Source organism: Mustela erminea, chromosome 8 (assembly GCF_009829155.1).
Source record: "Mustela erminea isolate mMusErm1 chromosome 8, mMusErm1.Pri, whole genome shotgun sequence".
NCBI lineage: Eukaryota > Metazoa > Chordata > Mammalia > Carnivora > Mustelidae > Mustela > Mustela erminea.
This window is the reverse complement of record NC_045621.1, coordinates 110,497,415-110,517,334: the sequence shown is the minus strand read 5'-3', so window position 1 is coordinate 110,517,334 and position 19,920 is coordinate 110,497,415. Positions and strand designations below refer to the sequence as shown.

At 36.0% G+C, this 19,920-nt stretch overlaps 1 protein-coding gene across 1 annotated transcript in view; it reads left to right on the top strand.

Moving 5' to 3' along the window:
* MAP3K2 (mitogen-activated protein kinase kinase kinase 2) overlaps positions 1–15,236 on the top strand; it is an 85,160-nt gene extending 69,924 nt beyond the window's left edge. Inside the window, exons 16-17 of the mRNA XM_032353969.1 lie at positions 5,130–5,307; positions 6,138–15,236. Of these exons, the coding sequence (XP_032209860.1) occupies positions 5,130–5,307; positions 6,138–6,363 (404 nt within the window). The 3' untranslated portion in view covers positions 6,364–15,236. The remainder of the gene's footprint in view (positions 1–5,129; positions 5,308–6,137) is intronic.
* The last annotated feature ends 4,684 nt before the right edge of the window (positions 15,237–19,920 follow it).

Sequence of the window (19,920 nt, the reverse complement as noted above, 5' to 3'; positions counted from 1 at the left end):
AGGGAAGGAGAGAGGCCAAGACTTGAGCTTTGATGAACTCAAGCTCAGTTAAACTCACTTTTTAAGACTCTAAAAACTCAACAGTTTTCAGGGAGCAGGTATGTAAGGAACTGCATGATGTGAGAAAAAAGCAATTGGGGGAGGTGTTTCAAATTTGAGAGTGCTTAAAACTTTGTACCACAGAGCATACCCAGAGGTCTGATTCTGTAAATATTGGGTTGTGACTCACATTTAAAGATCACTTTATGGGGCACCTGGGTGGCTCAGTGGGTTAAAGCCTCTGCCTTCGGCTCAAGTCATGATCCAGGGTCCTGGGGATCAAGCCCCAGATTGGGCTCTCTGCTCAGCAGGGAGCCTGCTTCCTCCTCTCTCTCTCTGCCTGCTTCTCTGCCTACTTGTGATCTCTGTCTGTCAAATAAATAAATAAAATCTTTAAAAAAAATAAAGATCACTTTATTTAATCAGTAAGAATAAATACGCACACACATGCAGCTGACCCTTGAACAACACAGGTTTGAACTATGTGGGCCCTCCTATTTGTGGATTTTTTTTTCATATAAACTGTAGTACCATAAACGTATTTTCTTTATGACTTTAACATTTTCTTCTCTCTAACTTACTTTACTATAAGAATATAGTAGATAATACATACAATATACAAAATACATGTTAAATGTACGTTATCAGTAAGGTTTCCAGTCAGCAGTAGGCTGTTAGTAGTGTCACATCATAAATATGGTCATATTCACGCCAAAGAGACATTTCTACCCAGTTTCTGGTGACAAAGTAAAATCTGCTGCAGAATGCCTGAGCCAAATTGCTTGTATGGGATGGAGCTTGCTAGTGAGTCTGAGAGAACAAGGACATGGCTCATGTTCTAAAAGAAATAGGAACCTTTCACCTCAAGTTCTGCCCAGCATAGACCTTACGAGTCAAGTGATAGCTTAAAGAACCACAAAGGGAAATTGTTTGAGTGAATTATTCTATTAGGAATAAGCTCTATTCAAGCCAGTTTCTCTTGCTTTCATAATGAGAAAAGGTACAGGAACTGAGGACAGCAACCCCTCAGGGGATCCTCATCTAACCTTGCCAGAAAGAGTGATAAACTATTCTGGTAAATGAGGCTGGAAGCAAGCAGATTTATAAGAGAAAAACTAGATATAAAATTGGATACGCAATATGATCTCAAGCTTGCAAAATTAAAGTATGACCTAGGAAAAGAATTTCCATATAATTAAGTGATTATTTCCAAATAGCAGGATGAGTGATGATTGTTTTCATTTGTGTGCTTTTTACTTTTCTGTATTTCCCAAATTTTTATAATGTGCAACTTTTTTTAGTAATTTTTAAAAAAAATTTATTTGACAGACAGATCACAAGTAGGCAGAGAGGCAGGCAGAGAGAGGAGGAAGCAGGCTCCCTGCTGAGCAGAGAACCTGATGTGATGTGGGGCTCGAAGTGATGCAGGGCTCAATCCCAGAACCTGGGGTCATTACCTGAGCTGAAGGCAGAGGCTTTAACCCACTGAGCCACCCAGGTGCCCCATAATGTGCAATTTTTATTTATTTTTAGTTTTGATTTTTTTTTCTCATTGCACAATTTTTTTTTTTTTTTAGATTTTTTAAAAATAATTTATTTGACAGAAATCACAAGCAGGCACAGAGGCAGGCAGAGAGAGAGAAGGGGAAACAGGCTCTCTGCTGAGCAGTGAGCCTGATGCGGGGCTCCATCCGAGGACCCTGGGATCATGACCTGAGGGGAAAGCTGAAGGCAGAGGCTTTAACCCACTGAGCCACCCACCTGCCCCTCATTGCACAATTTTTATATGGTGAGGGAAAGGGAAAGATAGTTGGTTTCTTTTAAAGTTTAAACCCACAGGGCCGCCTGGTCTTGGAATCAAGTGCTCCATCAGGCTCCCTGCTGGGCAGGAAGCTTGCTTCTCCCTCTCCCACTCGCCCTGCTTGTGTTTCCTCTCTTGCGGTGTCTCTCTGTCAAATAAATAAATACATAAAATCTTTAAAATAAATAAACCCATGAATTCATAATGAAACTTAAAAACTATTGATTATTGTTGCTAGAGAACCAATTTGTTATTCCATAATAAGGTTCGTTTACTTTGCTTTTGTGTTACAGACTGTACTACAGAGGACTAAATCCTAGGTGAAAGGAAACTTACCTTTATAGAAGCATATTGGCTAACAAATGAAAAAGGAATAATAGAGTAGTGCCATTTTGCAACCACTAAGGAATTACTAGATATAAGTACTAAATATGAACAATTGTTGACATCACTAAAATGATGCTGGAGATAGTCCAGCATTATGTACTTCTTATTTGTAGAATAATAACATCATCTACGTAAACATTTTTGCCAAAGAAATTGGACCTGAATCTGATCAAGCGTGTAGATTCAGCTACTGAGTTTTAGAACATATATAGGACAGAGGAACATGTTAAATGACTCCTTAGGATGGAGTCAGCAAGATCTAGACCATAAGAAAGCTGTAGGAAATAACTTAGATTCATCATAAATTATGAAGAAAAAAGACATTAGAGGGAACGTTAGATTAGGAAAGACTTAAAAGGTAATTCAGTGAGTCTCAGTGTATGGACTTTATTTGGATTCTGATTTTTTTTAAATGTTAAAAATAGTATATGCTTAATAATATTAGGAAGTTATTTTCCATTCTTTTAGGTGTGATAAGTTTATATTTTAAAGACCTACAGTAAACTATTTGTTGATTGTAATGTATTGAATTTGCTTCTGATAATGAGAGGGAGGAGGGAGTGGCTAGCAGTGTGTGTGGTGGGGGAAGATTGCCCTGGTGGTTGTTGGGGCTGGATCATGGGTACATATACTATCTTGTCTGCTTTTGTATGTTTGAAAAGTCTCCTTAAAAGCTTACTTTTAATGTAGTTAAAATGAGCTTTAAAAAATTAGTAAGTTATTTTGGGATCTTGGCTACACACTTTCTCTTCAGCCCTTCATATGAGTAGGCATTGGTTTACTACTGCTGATTATTTCATGGCTCTCCCAGTCTGTGACCTGCTCAGGACTGCTCCTTCCCAGCTCACAGACTGAAAAAACTGGTTTGTTTGTTGCCCTTCCTTTGGCTAAATACTTTATAGGCGGTGGCTTTTTTTGACAGAATCTTTCTGTAAGTTTTGGATGATAGGAGATACTAAATAGGCAGTACTTTTGTTGAGGGTCTGGTACCATGGCATGCTTGGCTTATGGTATGCAGAGAATGGATCCAGCATTCTCTCTGGGAGAGAGGCTTTGGGGAGCCATGTTAACTAGCTGTGTTAACTAGCCTGTTAACTAGGCTGGGGAATTTTCTGGGAGAACAGAAAGACAAGTACAGAAGTCCATGGTGGGGATGAACAGTCTGTATTCTCTCTGTTTTATAATGCAGATTTTTCTCTACTATTCACTCTGTGTTTTAGAGGCCATTAAAAAAAAAGGATAAAGGGACAAATAAGGAGTTTTTTAAAAAAAAACATGGTTAAGCTTATATAAGACTTAAAATAAGAATAAAAATAATTTATGTAAGATGGAAACCAGCTTTATAATCCTAGAAGATTGAGTTCAAAAAATGATAGAAGGGAGAAGCAAGAATAAAAAGTAAATGAATCCAGCATCCAGATCTTGATTTCTGATACCATTCACCACTAAAAGGAACCAGGGCTTCTTGGAGGAATGACAGATTCTAGGACGGGTAGAGGAAATACACAGGTTGAAGCCAGAGCATCCTTAAGCACCAAAAAGTAAAAAAATGCTTAAAAACAACAAAAAACCCAAACCAAATAAGAATGCAATGATTCAGGGTATGGCAGAGGGACACAGAAGCCAATTCAAAGAGCTCCCAATGGCCAAAGCTGGAACAACTTGAGCCAAAAAAATAAAGTCATATTTGATTATGACTCAGAGTATAAAATATCTATGTGGTCATACTGATATAAATGAAAGGTTGAATGAATAAATGCAAGAAAGGAGACAAATATACCATACAGAGTAATTACAAATAATTTATGTAGCTACTCAGCCTGGAGCATAAATCCTCACACCTTGATTGTGGGCTGTGCGTTGTGAACTTCTTCCAAAGAGTGCTGTATGGAAAGAGGGGAAGGGTAAATCACCGTGGGGAGTTGAGCAAACTCTATCTCACACCCTGTGATCAAGGTCCATTTATAGTAAATAGATAAAATATTTATAGTAAATAAAAGTAAATAAAATAAAAATAAAATTTCATAAAACTAAACAAAATTTTAAAACAGAAAGCTCAAAGCTTACTTAGAAGAGGGATTAAATATAGAGACATTGATGGGGCGCCTGGGTGGCTCAGTGGGTTAAGCCGCTGCCTTCGGCTCAGGTCATGATCTCAGGGTCCTGGGATCGAGTCCCGCATCGGGCTCTCTGCTCAGCAGGGAGCCTGCTTCCTCCTCTCTCCCTACTTGTGATCTCTCTCTGTCAAAAAAATAAAATAAAAATTAAAAAAAAAAATATAGAGACATTGAGAAACAAAATTAGTATAAAACAAAATCCAATACTAAGAAAAACTGGAATGTAAGATAAGTAACATTAAATTACAGTAGAGGGCCCCTGGGGCTAATAATAAATTACATGTTTATTAAATAAAGATACTAAAAAATTACAGTAGAGGGGAAGGTGCTAGAAGTTGTTGATTATGAAGGTCCCATAGGAAGTTCCTGAGGAGAAGCTAGCTTCTCAGGGAAATGAGCTGCAAAATGGGCTTTGTCACAGAGAAACTGGGGCCTAGAGCCTCTGTTGCTTTCTGTATCCTCCTCTGAGCTTCACATTCTTAGCCCTTTTCTCCTTCTTCTTCTTTGTCATCCTTACCTCCTACTGGCCCCAGCCCTTATCACTTATGAGCCTTCTTAGGTGCTAAAGCATACACAGCTGACTCTAAAAATTTAGTTTGTGCAGTAAATTCTTAATGAGCCCTGGTTGTATAACTGGCATTACACCAGGTACTGTTGGGAAGACAAAAAGCAGCCTAATTTTGGAGACAGACTGATGAGTCTACTAAGTAATTATTTGCCATTTTTTTTTTTAATTGCAAACGGCCAAAAAAAGTAATGAATTGAGGATGTTTTCATATTTTTAGGTGCAAATATTCTGCGAGATTCAACAGGCAACGTCAAACTAGGAGATTTTGGGGCCAGCAAAAGGCTTCAAACCATCTGTCTTTCAGGGACAGGGATGAAGTCTGTCACAGGCACACCATACTGGATGAGCCCCGAAGTAATTAGTGGAGAAGGCTATGGCAGAAAAGCAGACATCTGGTAGGTTTTGATGTTAGGTTTGCCTATGTGCTATGGTGAGTGCTGTGAATTGGTAAGACGGATGAATCACAGACCTGTACCCCTGAAACAAATAACACATTATATGTTAATTAAAAAAACAAAAACCAAAAACACTTGCCTTCGCACGTAATTTCACCCAAAATGGAAGTTACTGAGCCAGATTTAAATGATCTTTGGTAGTTTTGAAGTAGGATGCCAGGAATACTTTTGTTTTAATTTTTTTCTCTTTTTGGCTTAATAATTAGCTAAGTAAATGGAGTTCTTGAGCCTGTCTTCCTTTCTTCGGGGAGGGTTTCATCTAAAGCAGATTCCAGCATTAGAAAACTGTCTTTGTTTTCTATCCCTGAGGAACTTTAAGAGTTACTAATCTTTTTTGTTAGTATCATGTAATTCAGTTATCTTTAATTAATAATTTTAAGTTAAAAAATAAAGCGGCTGTTTCCTGCTTCCCACCCAGAATTGTGTTTAATAGATATTCATTTTAGGCACCTAATGGCTGAACGAATTTCTAGTGTTTGTGTTCTTTGTAATAAGATAAACACAAAAAATTATGTTTAATGTCAATTTAGAAAATTATATAAGGCAAACATTATAAAATGAATAATGTTCTTTGCCTAACCATTTGAGTTAGTCTCCCATTGATTTTATGTTTAAATTATAGTTTTATATAATTACAACCTTTTAATGAAACTTTAAACTTGAAATGAAGTTGTATTTAAATGTAAATGGATGTTAGTTGTGTTTCTCATGTTGTAGTTAAGTGACTTTCCTTCATGATGATACTATCTGTGTAATTTTTCCCTCCCTAGGAGTGTGGGCTGTACTGTGGTGGAGATGCTAACTGAAAAGCCTCCTTGGGCAGAATTTGAAGCTATGGCTGCCATCTTTAAAATTGCCACTCAGCCAACCAACCCAAAGCTGCCACCTCATGTCTCAGACTATACTCGAGATTTCCTCAAACGGATCTTTATAGAGGCCAAACTGAGACCTTCAGCTGATGAACTGTTAAGGCACATGTTCGTGCATTATCACTAGCAGCCAGTAACCTCTCCTGTGCCTCTACCCAGCTCCCATCAATTCATTCACCTTCTCTCTGACTGCACTTTTCTTTTTTATAAAAAAAGAGAGATGGGGAGAAAAAAGACAAGAGGGAAAGTATTTCTCTTGATTCTTGGTTTAAATTGTTTAATAATAATAGTAATCTAAATTTTTTATATTTAATCTTTTTTTCCCTTACAAGAACTTGAAACTCCTTTTTTTTTTTTAAATTTTTAATAATGTACTGATGTGGTTCAGAGAGATAAAGCACTTTAGTACATAGTTGCTCTTTTTAGTACAAACAAATCATTTAGAATACCTAAGGATTAGAGAGTCTTTCCCCATGTCACTGACAGATTGGTGGTGATGGGGAGACATGGAAAACAAGGAGAAGAAAATGATGTATGATTTGTAGTTTTTAGTGATTAGTATTTAAAATAGATCCTCATTTATGGGGTTGAGCCCTAAACTTGAGTTTAGGGTAGGTACTCAACTTAAAGAATATAGGTTCCTTCTTATATCTGTATTCTTTAGATCCTAACCTTTGTCTACCAGGCTTTTTGCTCAGTAGGAGTCTTGATAGAAAATATGAATCTCTAAGAGGTATGTTTATTTGTTAATCCTAACCAGTATAATAAGCAAATACACTATAATAGATCCATGTTACTGGAATCTGTATACCTTGAGGGATAGCTTTCAGCTTTAAAAAAAAAAAAAAAAAGAGAGAGAGAGAGAGAAAGATACTATATTAGAGTAAAGCAGATATGAGAAGTCAGTGAGCAAATCCAAATTAAAAGGCAAAAAGAGATTGGTGTGATTCAGTGTGTGGGCAGAAGAATCCACATTTAACAGTTAATAGAAATAATGAAAAGAAGAACTAAATGTTTAGTGTATTTTAAACTATGGTCTTTACTGGAGGGAGAAAGTCCCAAGATTAAGGGAAAAGAGAAATCACCAAATCATGTATCTTCCTATTTCTAGCTCCAGATTCCCCATAGATAACATTCTTTGGGAACTAAGAATTTAACTTGGGGCATCCACATGTTAAAGCTAGTCTCATGAGATAAAAATCCTTGTTCTTGGGATCACAGAATACTAAAGCACCTCACAAAATAAGCTACCGTGTAAAACAGTGGTTCTCAAATGTTGGGTGGGAATAATTTTGCCTTGCATTTGGCAGTGCCTGGAGAGTTTTTCATGTCACAACTAGAAGGATCATAGTGGCATTGGGTAGTCTGAGGCCAGGGATGCTGCCAAAAAAAACTACACTATACAATACAGCATCCCCATCTGCTAACAAAGAATTATCCTGACCAAAATGTCAAAAAGCGCTGAAGTTGAGAACCTGATGTAAAGACCAGCCCCAGTTATAAACTAAAAATAGCCATTTACAGAGTAGGTTCCTTGCAAAAAGTATATTTCAGAGAGAAAGAGATGCAATGCAGAAAAAGGGTTTTATAAGAGCCGATACCACTACTTCAAGTCAAGGGTGAACAATTTCAACAAACATCAAATAGCAGTCCTTTCCTTTACCAGCTGTGTATTAAAACCAGATCAGTAACTTCCATTGTAGAAACAAAATGAATTTAAACATGGAACCTATTAAACCCAGCCATCTGTATATATTCTTTCCTCAAAAGTCAGTTCATAATTGTGGGAAAAGAAAAGCATATCAAAACAAAGTATTAACTACTTTATAAGAATGTTTAAAACTGCCAGGTATTACTAGTATAACATACCCACCAAGAGCAAGGACATCCAGTGGAAAGAAGCATCTGGGAAACTCCCACTATCTCTGATGGACTTGTGCTACTGAAAAATATGAGTAATAGCAGTAATTTAGATACTTGCAGTTTGTTTCAGCATATTAAAGCAAGTGCTAAGTACTTTATTTTTAAAGGTTAGGAAATAGTAGTCTTTCTGGAGACCCTAAATGTGAAGCCTTTCGTGGGATTCATAAGGGACTCGAGTATTTTATTTTCTGCTAAAAGATATGCTCTTCTAGGGGCTGTTTTAAAATACTTTGTTTATGAAGTTGGGTAGATCTTGGTTTCTTGGATCAAGGTCCTATCTGGCATTTTCTCTAGGAATATTTGAAATTCTACTAGCTAGTCTGAGAAAAAGTCAAAGCACAAATACAGTTGTCAAGGCTTCTCCCATACATTTATAATTAAAGGAAGCAGCTTGCAAGGAAGAATATGAATTAGTGGCCTCTTCCCCCTTGAAAATCAACTGCCAAATCTTGTGCTATAAACGTAGTCCCCAAGGATGTGGATCTATTATAATTTCTTTAGCTTTTATGAGTGAAGGCATCTCTTCTGCTTGAGCAAGATTGTGGTATCTGGACCAGTGGGCTTTTCCTTCATTCCTTCGTCTTGTGTGGTTTTGATTTCCTTGTAGCTCATTTTTGGTTTGCCAGGGTAACTAGCAGTGCAGAATATGAGAGAAATGCTCTTTAGAGAGAGATCTTGGGGGGCTGTGAAGCCCAAGGCAAAATTGTTTGCTTTTTTCTTCTCTAAATGCTATGGAAGATAAAATCACCTGAAAAGAAACTACTACTTTAACACTGCTGCAGAAGACCTTTGTTTCATAAGAAAAATATGGAAAAGTATTGTTCTTTATGTAAAGACTTAAAAATAGACTAATAGTTTACAGAATTATTATATAAAATGTGATGTGAATTTATTTCAAACAAGTTAAAAAGGTACCAAAAATGACAATAAAAGTTAATATATATTAAACTACCAGAACAAAAAAGCTTAAGGTGGGATGAGGTATGAAAGACTAAAGGTAAATTTTAGAAAAAATTTTGAAAGGAAACCCATTAGGGGCAGTTAAATATGACACTCCAGGTTTTTTTTTTCTAATAATGGTATGGATCAGAAATGAAATTTGAACTTTTAAATATGACTCTAAATATATTTGTTTTTTAAATGCAGAACTGATTCTTCTATACTGTAATGTTTCTTTGCTGAGGTTGGAAAATGGCCAGACTGCTGACTTTGTGCCTTTAAAATGCATTCTGCTTTGATAGTGGCAGACTTTTTGGTGCTGGAGAAGATTCACTAGCAGTCTTATATGTGCTTTTCAGGAAATATCTTTCTACTTAGGCCTTGAGAGATTCAAAATGGCATGAATTAGGCTTGGACCAAATATAAGATCTTTTACATTGCAAACAAACTGTATTGAATAAAAGGGTTGAAAAATAACATAATGACTAATGGAAATTTTGATGGTTGGTAATTCTTTAAAATGTACTTAAAAGTATACAGACTTTGAAGTTTTCAGTATGCCTATCTTGAAAATTTTTCAATTTTTCTCTTTTACAAAACATGTTTCTAACTTGAAAATGATTAAAGATGATTGCCTTAGAAAGTTCTCAAAGGCAGTCAACCTTACATAATTTATATAAGAGATTGAAATGTTAATGCACAGTCTGAAATGTAAAAGAAAAGTTAAAACTTATTTCCGAGTAAGTTGAATTGGCTTTCAGTTGAGAGAGCCTTTATCTTATTTCCAATAGAAAGTACAGTAAAAAGGTGGATTTTTTTTTTTTTTTTACAAGAGTTTTCTGCTACTAGAGCTCTTATATATATCAGGTCTGGTCTGTAGTACTTCTGAGATGGTGTTGTAAGATATGTGAAGTCACTAAGAAAAATAAAATCTGGATAGTTTATAGGGACGACCAAGCTTGGGTGCAAAAGCCAAGATACTTGTCAGATGCAGACTCTTTGAACCACAGCAGAGCTCCGTGCCAGTGGTTTTGAGGTCTAGAGACCAGTAACTTGATCCAGAATACCTGGTGTCAGTTGAGTATAGAAATCTATCAATTTCTTTTAAAGAGAGTGAATCTTTTTTACTTGCTTATTCAATAATTGTGGCTTATTATGTCAGGTACTAGATTAACTTATCCTTAAGTAGGTCACGGTCTAGGAGGAAATTAGGCAAACAAATACACTTATTTCATGGTATACCCTAACTCTGAAAGTTTAGCAGTGATGTTTTTAAACATCACTGTTTTTTATGAAGTGAGAGGAAAGCAATTTTGGGCAATCATTGGCTCTTGTAAACTAAAATGCCATTAACAGGGAAAAAGTATCCCCAAATTGGAGGGACCACATAGGTCAGGTGGCCTCTGTCTCAGGACTTCCTCTATATAAAAAAGTCCATCCCCTACTCAGTTCTAATGGTGAGGGGCATATATCCCAAAACATGGGTTTTTTTCCTGCTTTTTCTTTTAAAGGGAAAACAGTTTTTAAAGTCTAAATTTTTAAATGTCCAAAACATTTGATAGAAGTTGTATTCTGTCAACAGTGTTACATATGCTAGGATCAGGACAATTTCTTGAGCCCTTATTGTTATTTTAAGTTTGGTCTTTTTACAAATGTAATGCTCATATTTATTTGAATTTTAAGATTGATTAAGTGTTAATGAAAAGCAATTTAATTGTTCATTTTTGGTAGTGCCTTTTTCTCTGTATGCCTTAATTTTATTTTATATCAATAATATTTCAAGTTACCCACCACAGGAAGGTTTTTCCAAAATCAGTAGGCTTCAAGAGTTCATTTGGCCTTAGGACTCTGTGTTGGCCCATAAACCTTTCTTAATGCCTGCTTCCTCCTTCTACCTTTTTCTACCTCTTTTTATTTTACATATATATATTCTTCATATTTTACATATATATGTTCAAAGAGAAACATTAGCATTAGTCTGTAATAGACACACTGCAGTCTCCACTAGACATGAATGCCTACAATAAGGATAGAAAGAGGTATTCTAATTCTAAGAGACGTAGAGAATTGTTTTCCAGTTTGGTGACTTGACTGTCAATCACATTGGCACTGTCCAAATTCTTTGTATATCATGGTTCAGTTATGATTTTCATAGCAGAGCTAGAATGGTTAATTTTGCCCTAAAGAGGTCATTTAAATGGTTTACAATGTTAAGGCAATGAAACTTAGGGCCATGTGCAAGGAATCCAGGGATAGCAGTTCTGATCCTTACTTTTAACTAACATTTTGACTAAAGCTCTAGCTTACTTTTCTGTGAAAAGAGAAAGTGAGTGTGTGTGTGTGTGTGTGTGTGTGTGCGCGTGCGAGTGCGTGCATGTGCGTGTGGGTGTGAGAGAGGGAGAGAGAGTGAGTTGGGGCAGGGGTGGGAAGGAAGGAAAAGTATGAGTGTTCAATTAGATTAGTCTCTGTTACTAGAAGAACAACTGAAATGTGTATGACCTACTGATGATGGATGAGTGTAATCGTCTTCAGATAGGAACGCCAGCACATTTTCCACAAGTAGCTAGTACAAGTGATTGTTTAATAAAGGTATTTATTGTAAATTGCCAAGCTCTTGGTTGGTAAAAGTAGATTAAAATTGAATTTGTATGTGTGTATAATAGTGAGCTTATGTATAATTCTGAAATAGAAAATAATTGATTTTGCATAGTTCTTCATGAGCTCTTTGAAATAGAAATTCTTCCAGACATTATGAAAACAAGCTTCCTTAGCTTACCAAGTGTTCAAAAGGAAATTGTCTTATACCTCTTTTTGGTTGGCTAGGGAAGGAGTGCTGTGAAGCCACTGTTCCTACTTCATAGTTGTCTTTAGCTTTGCTTTGACTTCTGCCACAGTCTGGACAGGATGCCATAATAGGTATGGGAAGTGTCAGGGGCAGCCATCTCTCCATACTCACCTTTCAGAGCTGTAGATGATGATGAGCTTTTAGGGGAGTCTAGAGAATCTTCTAAGTGATAGAGCAGACCTGGTTCAGTTTCAGAAAGTTGAGGGTGGAGTCCTAGTTAAAGAGAATGAATTTTTATTTGTTGCCTGTATACAGCCTCATGTAATTCTTCATATTTTTCATAATTATGCATTTTCATTGTAATATGATATTTTTGTTAATAACAGCAAAGGCATTGAGTCAGTGAGTACTGTTCTTCCCTATGCCTGATGACTCCTTGTTTGTATTTACAATCTGTATTATCAGAATCACTTTAAACCAAAGCTTTTATATTCCCTGCACACATAGCCAAAATGATTATCACTGTTACTTCTGCCCATCTGTAAGCTAACAGTAAAAACATGTTAAAGCAGGTACTTGTAGAATTTGTATCTCAACCTATCCTTCAAGTAAAAAGACAGGTGCTCAGTGTTTGCATTTAGACATACAGAACTACATAAACATTACAAATTTGAGCTTGTACATGTGCCAATTTTACTGTCATTTGACCATAGATGCATATACATAAACGTTGACATATGATGCCTCAGGTTGGTGGCATAGTTTCTTCCTAGTGTCTTAACATTTATGAACTTGCGTTTGACTTGAGAGGCATTTTAGGAAAGCTGTGAAGAAAAATAGGTTTTGGGCTGATGTCTGCTCTGTGCCATAGACATTTTGGAACGTAGGGGAGAGCCTGCTCTCTAGTATACATGCAGAATTTGTTCCCAGATAAGGATTTCTGAGTCCCCCTCATGCCAGTTGAGAACGGTAAAGTTTGTGACTATACTAAAAAGCACTTTTGTGTTCATTTATTTACATATTTTTATAATTAAAGAAACCCAACATGTAACTAGTGGTGATTTTAGCGTAAGCATTACTTGGAGGGGAGAGGTAGGTCACATTTTAAACTCTGTTAGCTACTTGGGCTCCAAAATGGATTTGACATATTCTCATTTTTCCAAAGACTTTTTTCCACCTGGGAAAAGAAGAATGACTAGTGGAAACATTTGAGTTGGGAAGGCTTATGGGCAAAGGAAAGTAGGCCAAACCCTTGCAGTACACCCTGTTCAAGTGCAAGTACAGTGTCTATGGATAAGAATACTTCTTTAAAAACAAACGATTGTTTGTAATACAATCTTAATTAGTAAATAAAAAGTTTACATTTTTTCTATTGGTTTTAAAATTTGCTACCCTGCATTCTGAAATATTATAAGAGTTAATACCAAAAATACTTTTAATGTCTGACATCTCTTACATTTCACATGGTTCTTTTTATTCAAATATCATTGTAAATAAAAGTAAACTTGGATAAATTTGAAAATAAACTTGTAATTGTTACAAACTATGATTATCAATTTGTAAATTTACCCTTTGACCTAATGTACATTTTTTAATGTAGCCATTAAATTGTCTGTATTTAATCTATTAGTTTCTCTCTGTAAACGTTTTTAATCTCAGTTGAATGCTGGGCAGTTTATAATTATGTACAAAGGTGTTTTTTTCATATCAAAATTGACTTTTGCACATTTTTGGAAATGTTTAATTTGTACACTGATTTACTACTCTGACTAATAATTGTTGATGGGTGTATGAGTATCATGAATGCGTGCATTGAACTACTGTCTGTGTCTTTATATTTTAACTTCTTTCAAGATGTAGCCATCAGTAACTGCACTGCTATTACTGACTTAAATGGACCTTCTTGCTTTTACAAAGTATACTTATCTATGGTTCTATCTTTGTTGAAGAACTCAGGAGTTCAGCATCACTTTCTGATTTTATATGTATTCTAAAATCCACGACTAAGTTGAAAGTATGCTTGTAACTCTGGGTATCAGGGGATGTGTGTGTGGAGATGTCTTTGTCTGTAGGCACATGTATATATCCCAATAATTTCTTATTTTCATTTCATTTCTACATTTTTATGAACTTGTTTTATAAGGGTACTGTTTAGTTAGAATAATTAAATATATATAAAAGCTTTCTGAGAGATTATTTACTATATGAATATATTTTCAGCTGGCTGATCAAAAATATTTTTTTAATTTTGTTTTTAACCATTTGAAATGTATTTGTATCTCCAGAATTGGATGCAAATTTACTTAGATATCAACTAAAATATTCTTGCAAGGAAGGGCATTGAATTCTCTTTTGAGAATTCTGTGAAATGCGAATTAAGAGGAAAAATGGGTTTTAAAGCAGTAGCAAAAACATACTGCCCATTAAAATGGCCTTTGAATTCTCAAAGCTATGAAAAAATGTGAGAAACTAAATTGTCTTGAAGAGATGTCAAGATTTTTTTATATCTCCAGTTGCTGTTGGCCTGTCCTGTTGTTTTGGAACATTTCCTATATCCGACCCTAAAGATTTCAACTTTTAGTTTTTCTCTTTCTGGGCAAAGTCAAACCGCATTATAAAACAGTACATTGACATATTGTGATCCTCTGTAATTGACTATAAATTGGTTTAGGAATATTTGAACATACATTGTTGTGTCTTTAGACTGTACTGTGTATTTTAAGTACTGGCAGAGAAAGAATTGGAAATTAAATTTCCAATCTGACAATGTTATTGTACTAAAGGAAAACCTTGTTTTTAATATGCGGTACCACATAAAAATTATTTGTATTAGGAATAAAGTCCACTGTTGAAGTTGAATGTCACTAAGTGTATTATGTTACAAGGAGCCGGTATGATTAGAAAAACCTACCAGAAGCCAGATACAGTGTGGTATGTGCCACATTTCATGCACATTTTGACTTTGTGTTGTTCATTCAAAATTGTGCTTGTAAAAATGTATAAAATTTCTGAGTTTTACAATTTTTTGTACTTATTTTTTCTTGTTGGTAAATAGCTTTTTTTAAAAAAAAATCTAATGTGAAAGAAACCATGTTTATATTTTGTTAGTGATCAATGACTTTGTTTATATGGAAATTTGTATATTGTTGGCTCACATCTTTGTTTAGATTTATCGTGCATGAAGGCCTGCAATAATTAGCACAATGAAAATTGCTTTTTCTTACATGTTAGTTCATCTTTTTTGAAAGATTGTGGTGCAAAGGCTTACTCTGAGTAACCTTCTGGACTTTGGAATGAATATAAATGAATGGCACTTTGAGTGTTAATAAAGCTGATATTTATTTCCACTGTGATTGATTTGTTACAATCTGTTCTTGGACACAGTGTGTTCTCCTGTTCCCTCCTTTGCCTGAGTTGATCACCTTCTAGGAGACCAAGCACAGACTGACCTGGGAAACAGCTGGAAATTTGTACATCTTAATCCCCTTCACCTATGTTGCCCCCCCATCCTCTGCTCTGTCAATCACTAGTTTTCTGTATTTGTGGGTTTGTTTCTGTTTTTGTTGGTTTATTTGTTTTTTTAGATTCTGCATATAAGTAAAATCATAAGGGGTTTGTCTTTTTCTGTCTGACTTATTTTACTTAGCATAACACCCTCTAGGTCCCATATTTAGGTATGGGCAGCACCCCACTTCCCTTTACCAAAATCAGTATTAGAGTTCTCCAGAGAGGCAAAACTTCTGTGTTGCAGAATTCCTTTTCCCTTGGGAAACGCGTCTTTGCTCTTGGGGTCTTCAGCTGAATGTATACAGCCCACCCACATTATTGAAGATATTTTGCTTTACTTAAAGTCTACTGCTTGTAAATGTTAATTTTATCTAAAAACTAAATAGGAGCATCTAAGCTGTTGTTTGACCAAAAAAAAAAAAAAAAAACCCCAAAACTGGACACCATAATCTAGCCAGGTTGACACCAAAATGAATCATCACAGGGATTGAGCAAGTAAACTAATATGTCCATACAATGGAACTCTTCACCATGTATTAATGACTAAAAGAAAGCAAGTTACATGAGATGTATAGTATAATCCCACTTTTTGCTTAAAAATAGAAAAAATATTGGGAGAATATATATGTCACTCAAGTGGTGGAGTTATGAGTGGTTATTATTTTTGCTTATATGTAATATTTAAACTTTTATGATAAATGTGGTGTTTTTGCCTATAACAAAATATCTCCCTGCCAGCTTTGAGATATAATGAACATATAACATTGTGTGAGCTTGAGATACACAATCTGTTGACCTGATACACTTATATATTGCAATATGATTACCACCATAGCATTATCCATTATATCATATGACTTCCATTTCTTTATTTTGGTGAAAACAATAAGATCGACTCTTTTAGAAACTTTCAAGCCCATAATACAGTATTATCACCTATAATCACTATCCTATAGATTAGCTCCCTAGAACTTATTTATTTTCTAACTGGAAATATTATTCCTTGGCCAGCAACTCCCTATTTCCTCCACCCCCCCAGCCCCTGGTAACCACCACTACCCTATTTCTATGAGTCCAGATATTTTTTAGATTTCACTTGTGATATATTATTTGTCTTTCTTCATCCGACTTCCCTTAGCACAATGTCCTCAGTCCATCCATTCTGTTGCAAATGTCAGGATTTTACTCTTTCTCATGGCTATTTCATTGTGTATGTATATGCACCACATCTTCTTTATCTATTCATACATTGACAAACACTTAGGTTATTTTCATATCTTGGCTATAGTGAATAATGCTGCAATAAACATGGGAATGCAGATATTTGAGATCCTGTTTTCATTTCCTTAGAATGATACCCAGAAATGAGATAGCTGGATCATATGGTAGTTCTATTTTTATTTTTTTGAGGAACCTCCATACTGTTTTCCACAGTGTCTCCATCAATTCATGTTCTCACCAACAGTGCACCAAGGTTCCCTTTTCTCCACATCCATGCCAAAATCTGGTATATCTTATACCCATTCTAACAGGTGTGGGGTGATAGCTCATCAGGGTTTTAATTTGCATTTCCTTGATGCTTAGTGATTTTGAGCATCTTTTTATGTGTTAGTTGACCATTTGTATGTCTTCTTTGAAAAATATTGAGGTCTTCTGCCCATTTTTTAATTGGATTGTTTATTTTTATGCTATAGAGTTGAGTCAATGCTATCAAATTTTTAAAATCTACTTTGGGATATTAACCATTTATCAAATATATAGTTTGAAATATTTCCTCCCATTTCATAGATTGCCTTTTCATTTTGTGATTGTTTCTTTTGCTATGGAGAAACTTTTTAGTTTATTGTAGTCCCATGTATTTATTTTTGCCTTTGTTGCATGTGCTTTTGGTATCACATCCGAAAATTGTTGCCAAGAGCAACGTCAAGGAGTTTGTCCACTATGTTTTCTTTTAGGAGTTGTATATGGTCTCAGATCTTACATTTAAGTCTTTAATCCATTTACAGTTGATTTTTGTGAGTAGTGTAAGGGGTCCAGTTTCATTCTTCTGCATGTGATTATCTAGTTTCTCTAACACCATTTATTGAAGAGATTACACTCTCCCCATTGAGTATTCTTATCAAATATTAGTTCAAAAAATATTTTCTTAATTATGAAAACATTCTATTAGTCATTTTTCTTCATCACCTCCTTCACTAAAATTAAGCAGGCTTGGCAGTAAGAACTTTAAAAAAGGCCATATGTTTAACCTAGTATTTTTATTTCTCAGAACTTGACTTGGGAAAATAATTCAAGATACATTTAAAGATTTATACACGATGTTAGTCATCACAGAACTACTTCTTAACAGGACAAATTGTAACTATGCCAGTGCCCCCCAAATTTGGGTTTGGCTAAATGAATCATGATACTATGATACCATGAAAAATTAAAGTCATTAAATACTCATTCTAACAAAGGGTGAAAAAAGCTTAAGTTAGGGGGATTATAAAATCATATGTCCAAGTAACATCTTGGTGTAAAAACAGCTACTTACAGAAGAAAAAGCCTGGAAGAAAATAGACCAAAATGTAAATACCTAAGGGTGTTATATGTATGATTTAAATAGCCTTCACAGTGCTTTTCTGTTTTCCAAGACTTTTACATAGCATGTAGTATTTAATCAGATGGAAGATAGAAAAGTGGAAAATCGAGTTTTAAAGCTATGGTTCCTCCACTTCTTGTGTGAAATTCATTTAGAACAGGGACCAAAAAACCTTCAATTTACTGAAAGTCATTTAGCTGAGAACTGATCTCTGCGTTGCAAATTCTGTGGCTGAATTTCAGCTGTTCAACTGATCAGCAGTGTTTAACACAGGGGATCACTTCCTCTACCTTGAAATGCCATCATATGAAAGCAGTACTTCTAGGTCTCCTTATTTCCCTACCTCTCTAACTGCTCCTTGACTGGTGTTGCCCCAATTCTCCACCTTCGAGTCTCCTCATTGTAAAACGTATCCCAAACTTATCTTTACCTACATTCATTCCCTAGGTACCCTCCAACAGTTCTATAGCTTCAGTACCATACATAGGTTGACAATTCCCAAACTTACATTTCTAGGTCCCTGTAATTCAGGCTTACATCCAACTGCCTTCTTGACATTCATTTTATTTAATTGTCTATTAGCACACTCCTATGTTTTCCCCAAAACCCATATGTTTGAAGCCCTAACCGAAATTGTGAACTGTATTTGGAGACAGAACCTGTAAGGAAGTGATAAAATTTAAACGGAGTCATAAGGGTGGGACCCTATTCTGGAAGGGCTGGTGTCCTTAGGTGAAAAGGAAGAGACACAGTTCTTGCCCTTCTCTCAACCCCACAATGAGGACACAGCAAGAAAGCAAGAAGGTGGTAATCTGTAAGCCAGGAAGAGAGCAGGACTTGATCTTCAACTTCCAACCTCCAGAGCTGTAGGGAGATAAATTTCTGTTGGTTAAGTCACACATAATAACATGTGGCATGTTATTATTGCACTCAAGTGGACTAAGATAGCCACTCACATTCAGTGTGTATAGAACCCACCCTTGAAACCTGTACCTTCTTTAAGGTACATCATTTTTACAGTTGCAGAAGCCAAAAATCTTGGAGTTATTCCTCTCTCTCTTTCCATAACCACTCAGTCAGCAACTCCCACTCTACCTTCGAAATACATTCAGACTGGAACCACTGTTCATCACCTTTACCCCACCACGCTGATAAAGCCAGCATTTCTCAACTGGAGTGCTCCAATGGCTGCCCTTGACCTTTTAAAGGCTATCTTTAACACAGCAGCTAGTGTAGAGTGACATTTCAATATTGAATCAGATTGTCATTTCTCTGCTCAAATATCTCCAGCAGTTTTCTATTTCATAATAAAATTCAAAGTTTTTGCAATAGCTTACAAGGCTCTACATCAGTGGTTCTCAAACCTGACCATCAGCATCTTGCGGAGGACAAGACTGTTGTGTCCCTAAGTTTTGATTCAGGTATGCGGTGGAGCCTCATACTTCCCATTTGTGCCTCTCTAATCAGTTTGAACGTTTCCGTCTGATGTTGATGCAGGCAGGGGACCCCACTTTGAGAACCACTAATCTACATGTATAGTAGTAGGTACCGGGTCTTCTCCCCCACTTCTTGCAGCCACATGGCTCCCCTCTCAGCTTCCTGTTAGGAACCAAATCTGTGTGGTCGAGTCCTCGGCTCACACTGCTTCTCCTTTGGGATTTACATAGGACACTGCTTTACTTTTTCAGAACTTTTGCTCCAATAACACCGGCTGAGAGAGACATTCTTTTTTTTCCTGTAAACTCTCCCGATTTTTTTATTTTTAAAAAATTTAAAGTCGGGTCGCCTGGGTGGCTCAGTGGGTTAAGCCGCTGCCTTCGGCTCAGGTCGTTATCTCAGGGTCCTGGGATCGAGTCCCGCATGGGCCTCTCTGCTCAGCGGGGAGCCTGCTTCCCTCTCTCTTTCTTTCTCTGCCTGCCTCTCCATCTACTTGTGATCTTGGTCTG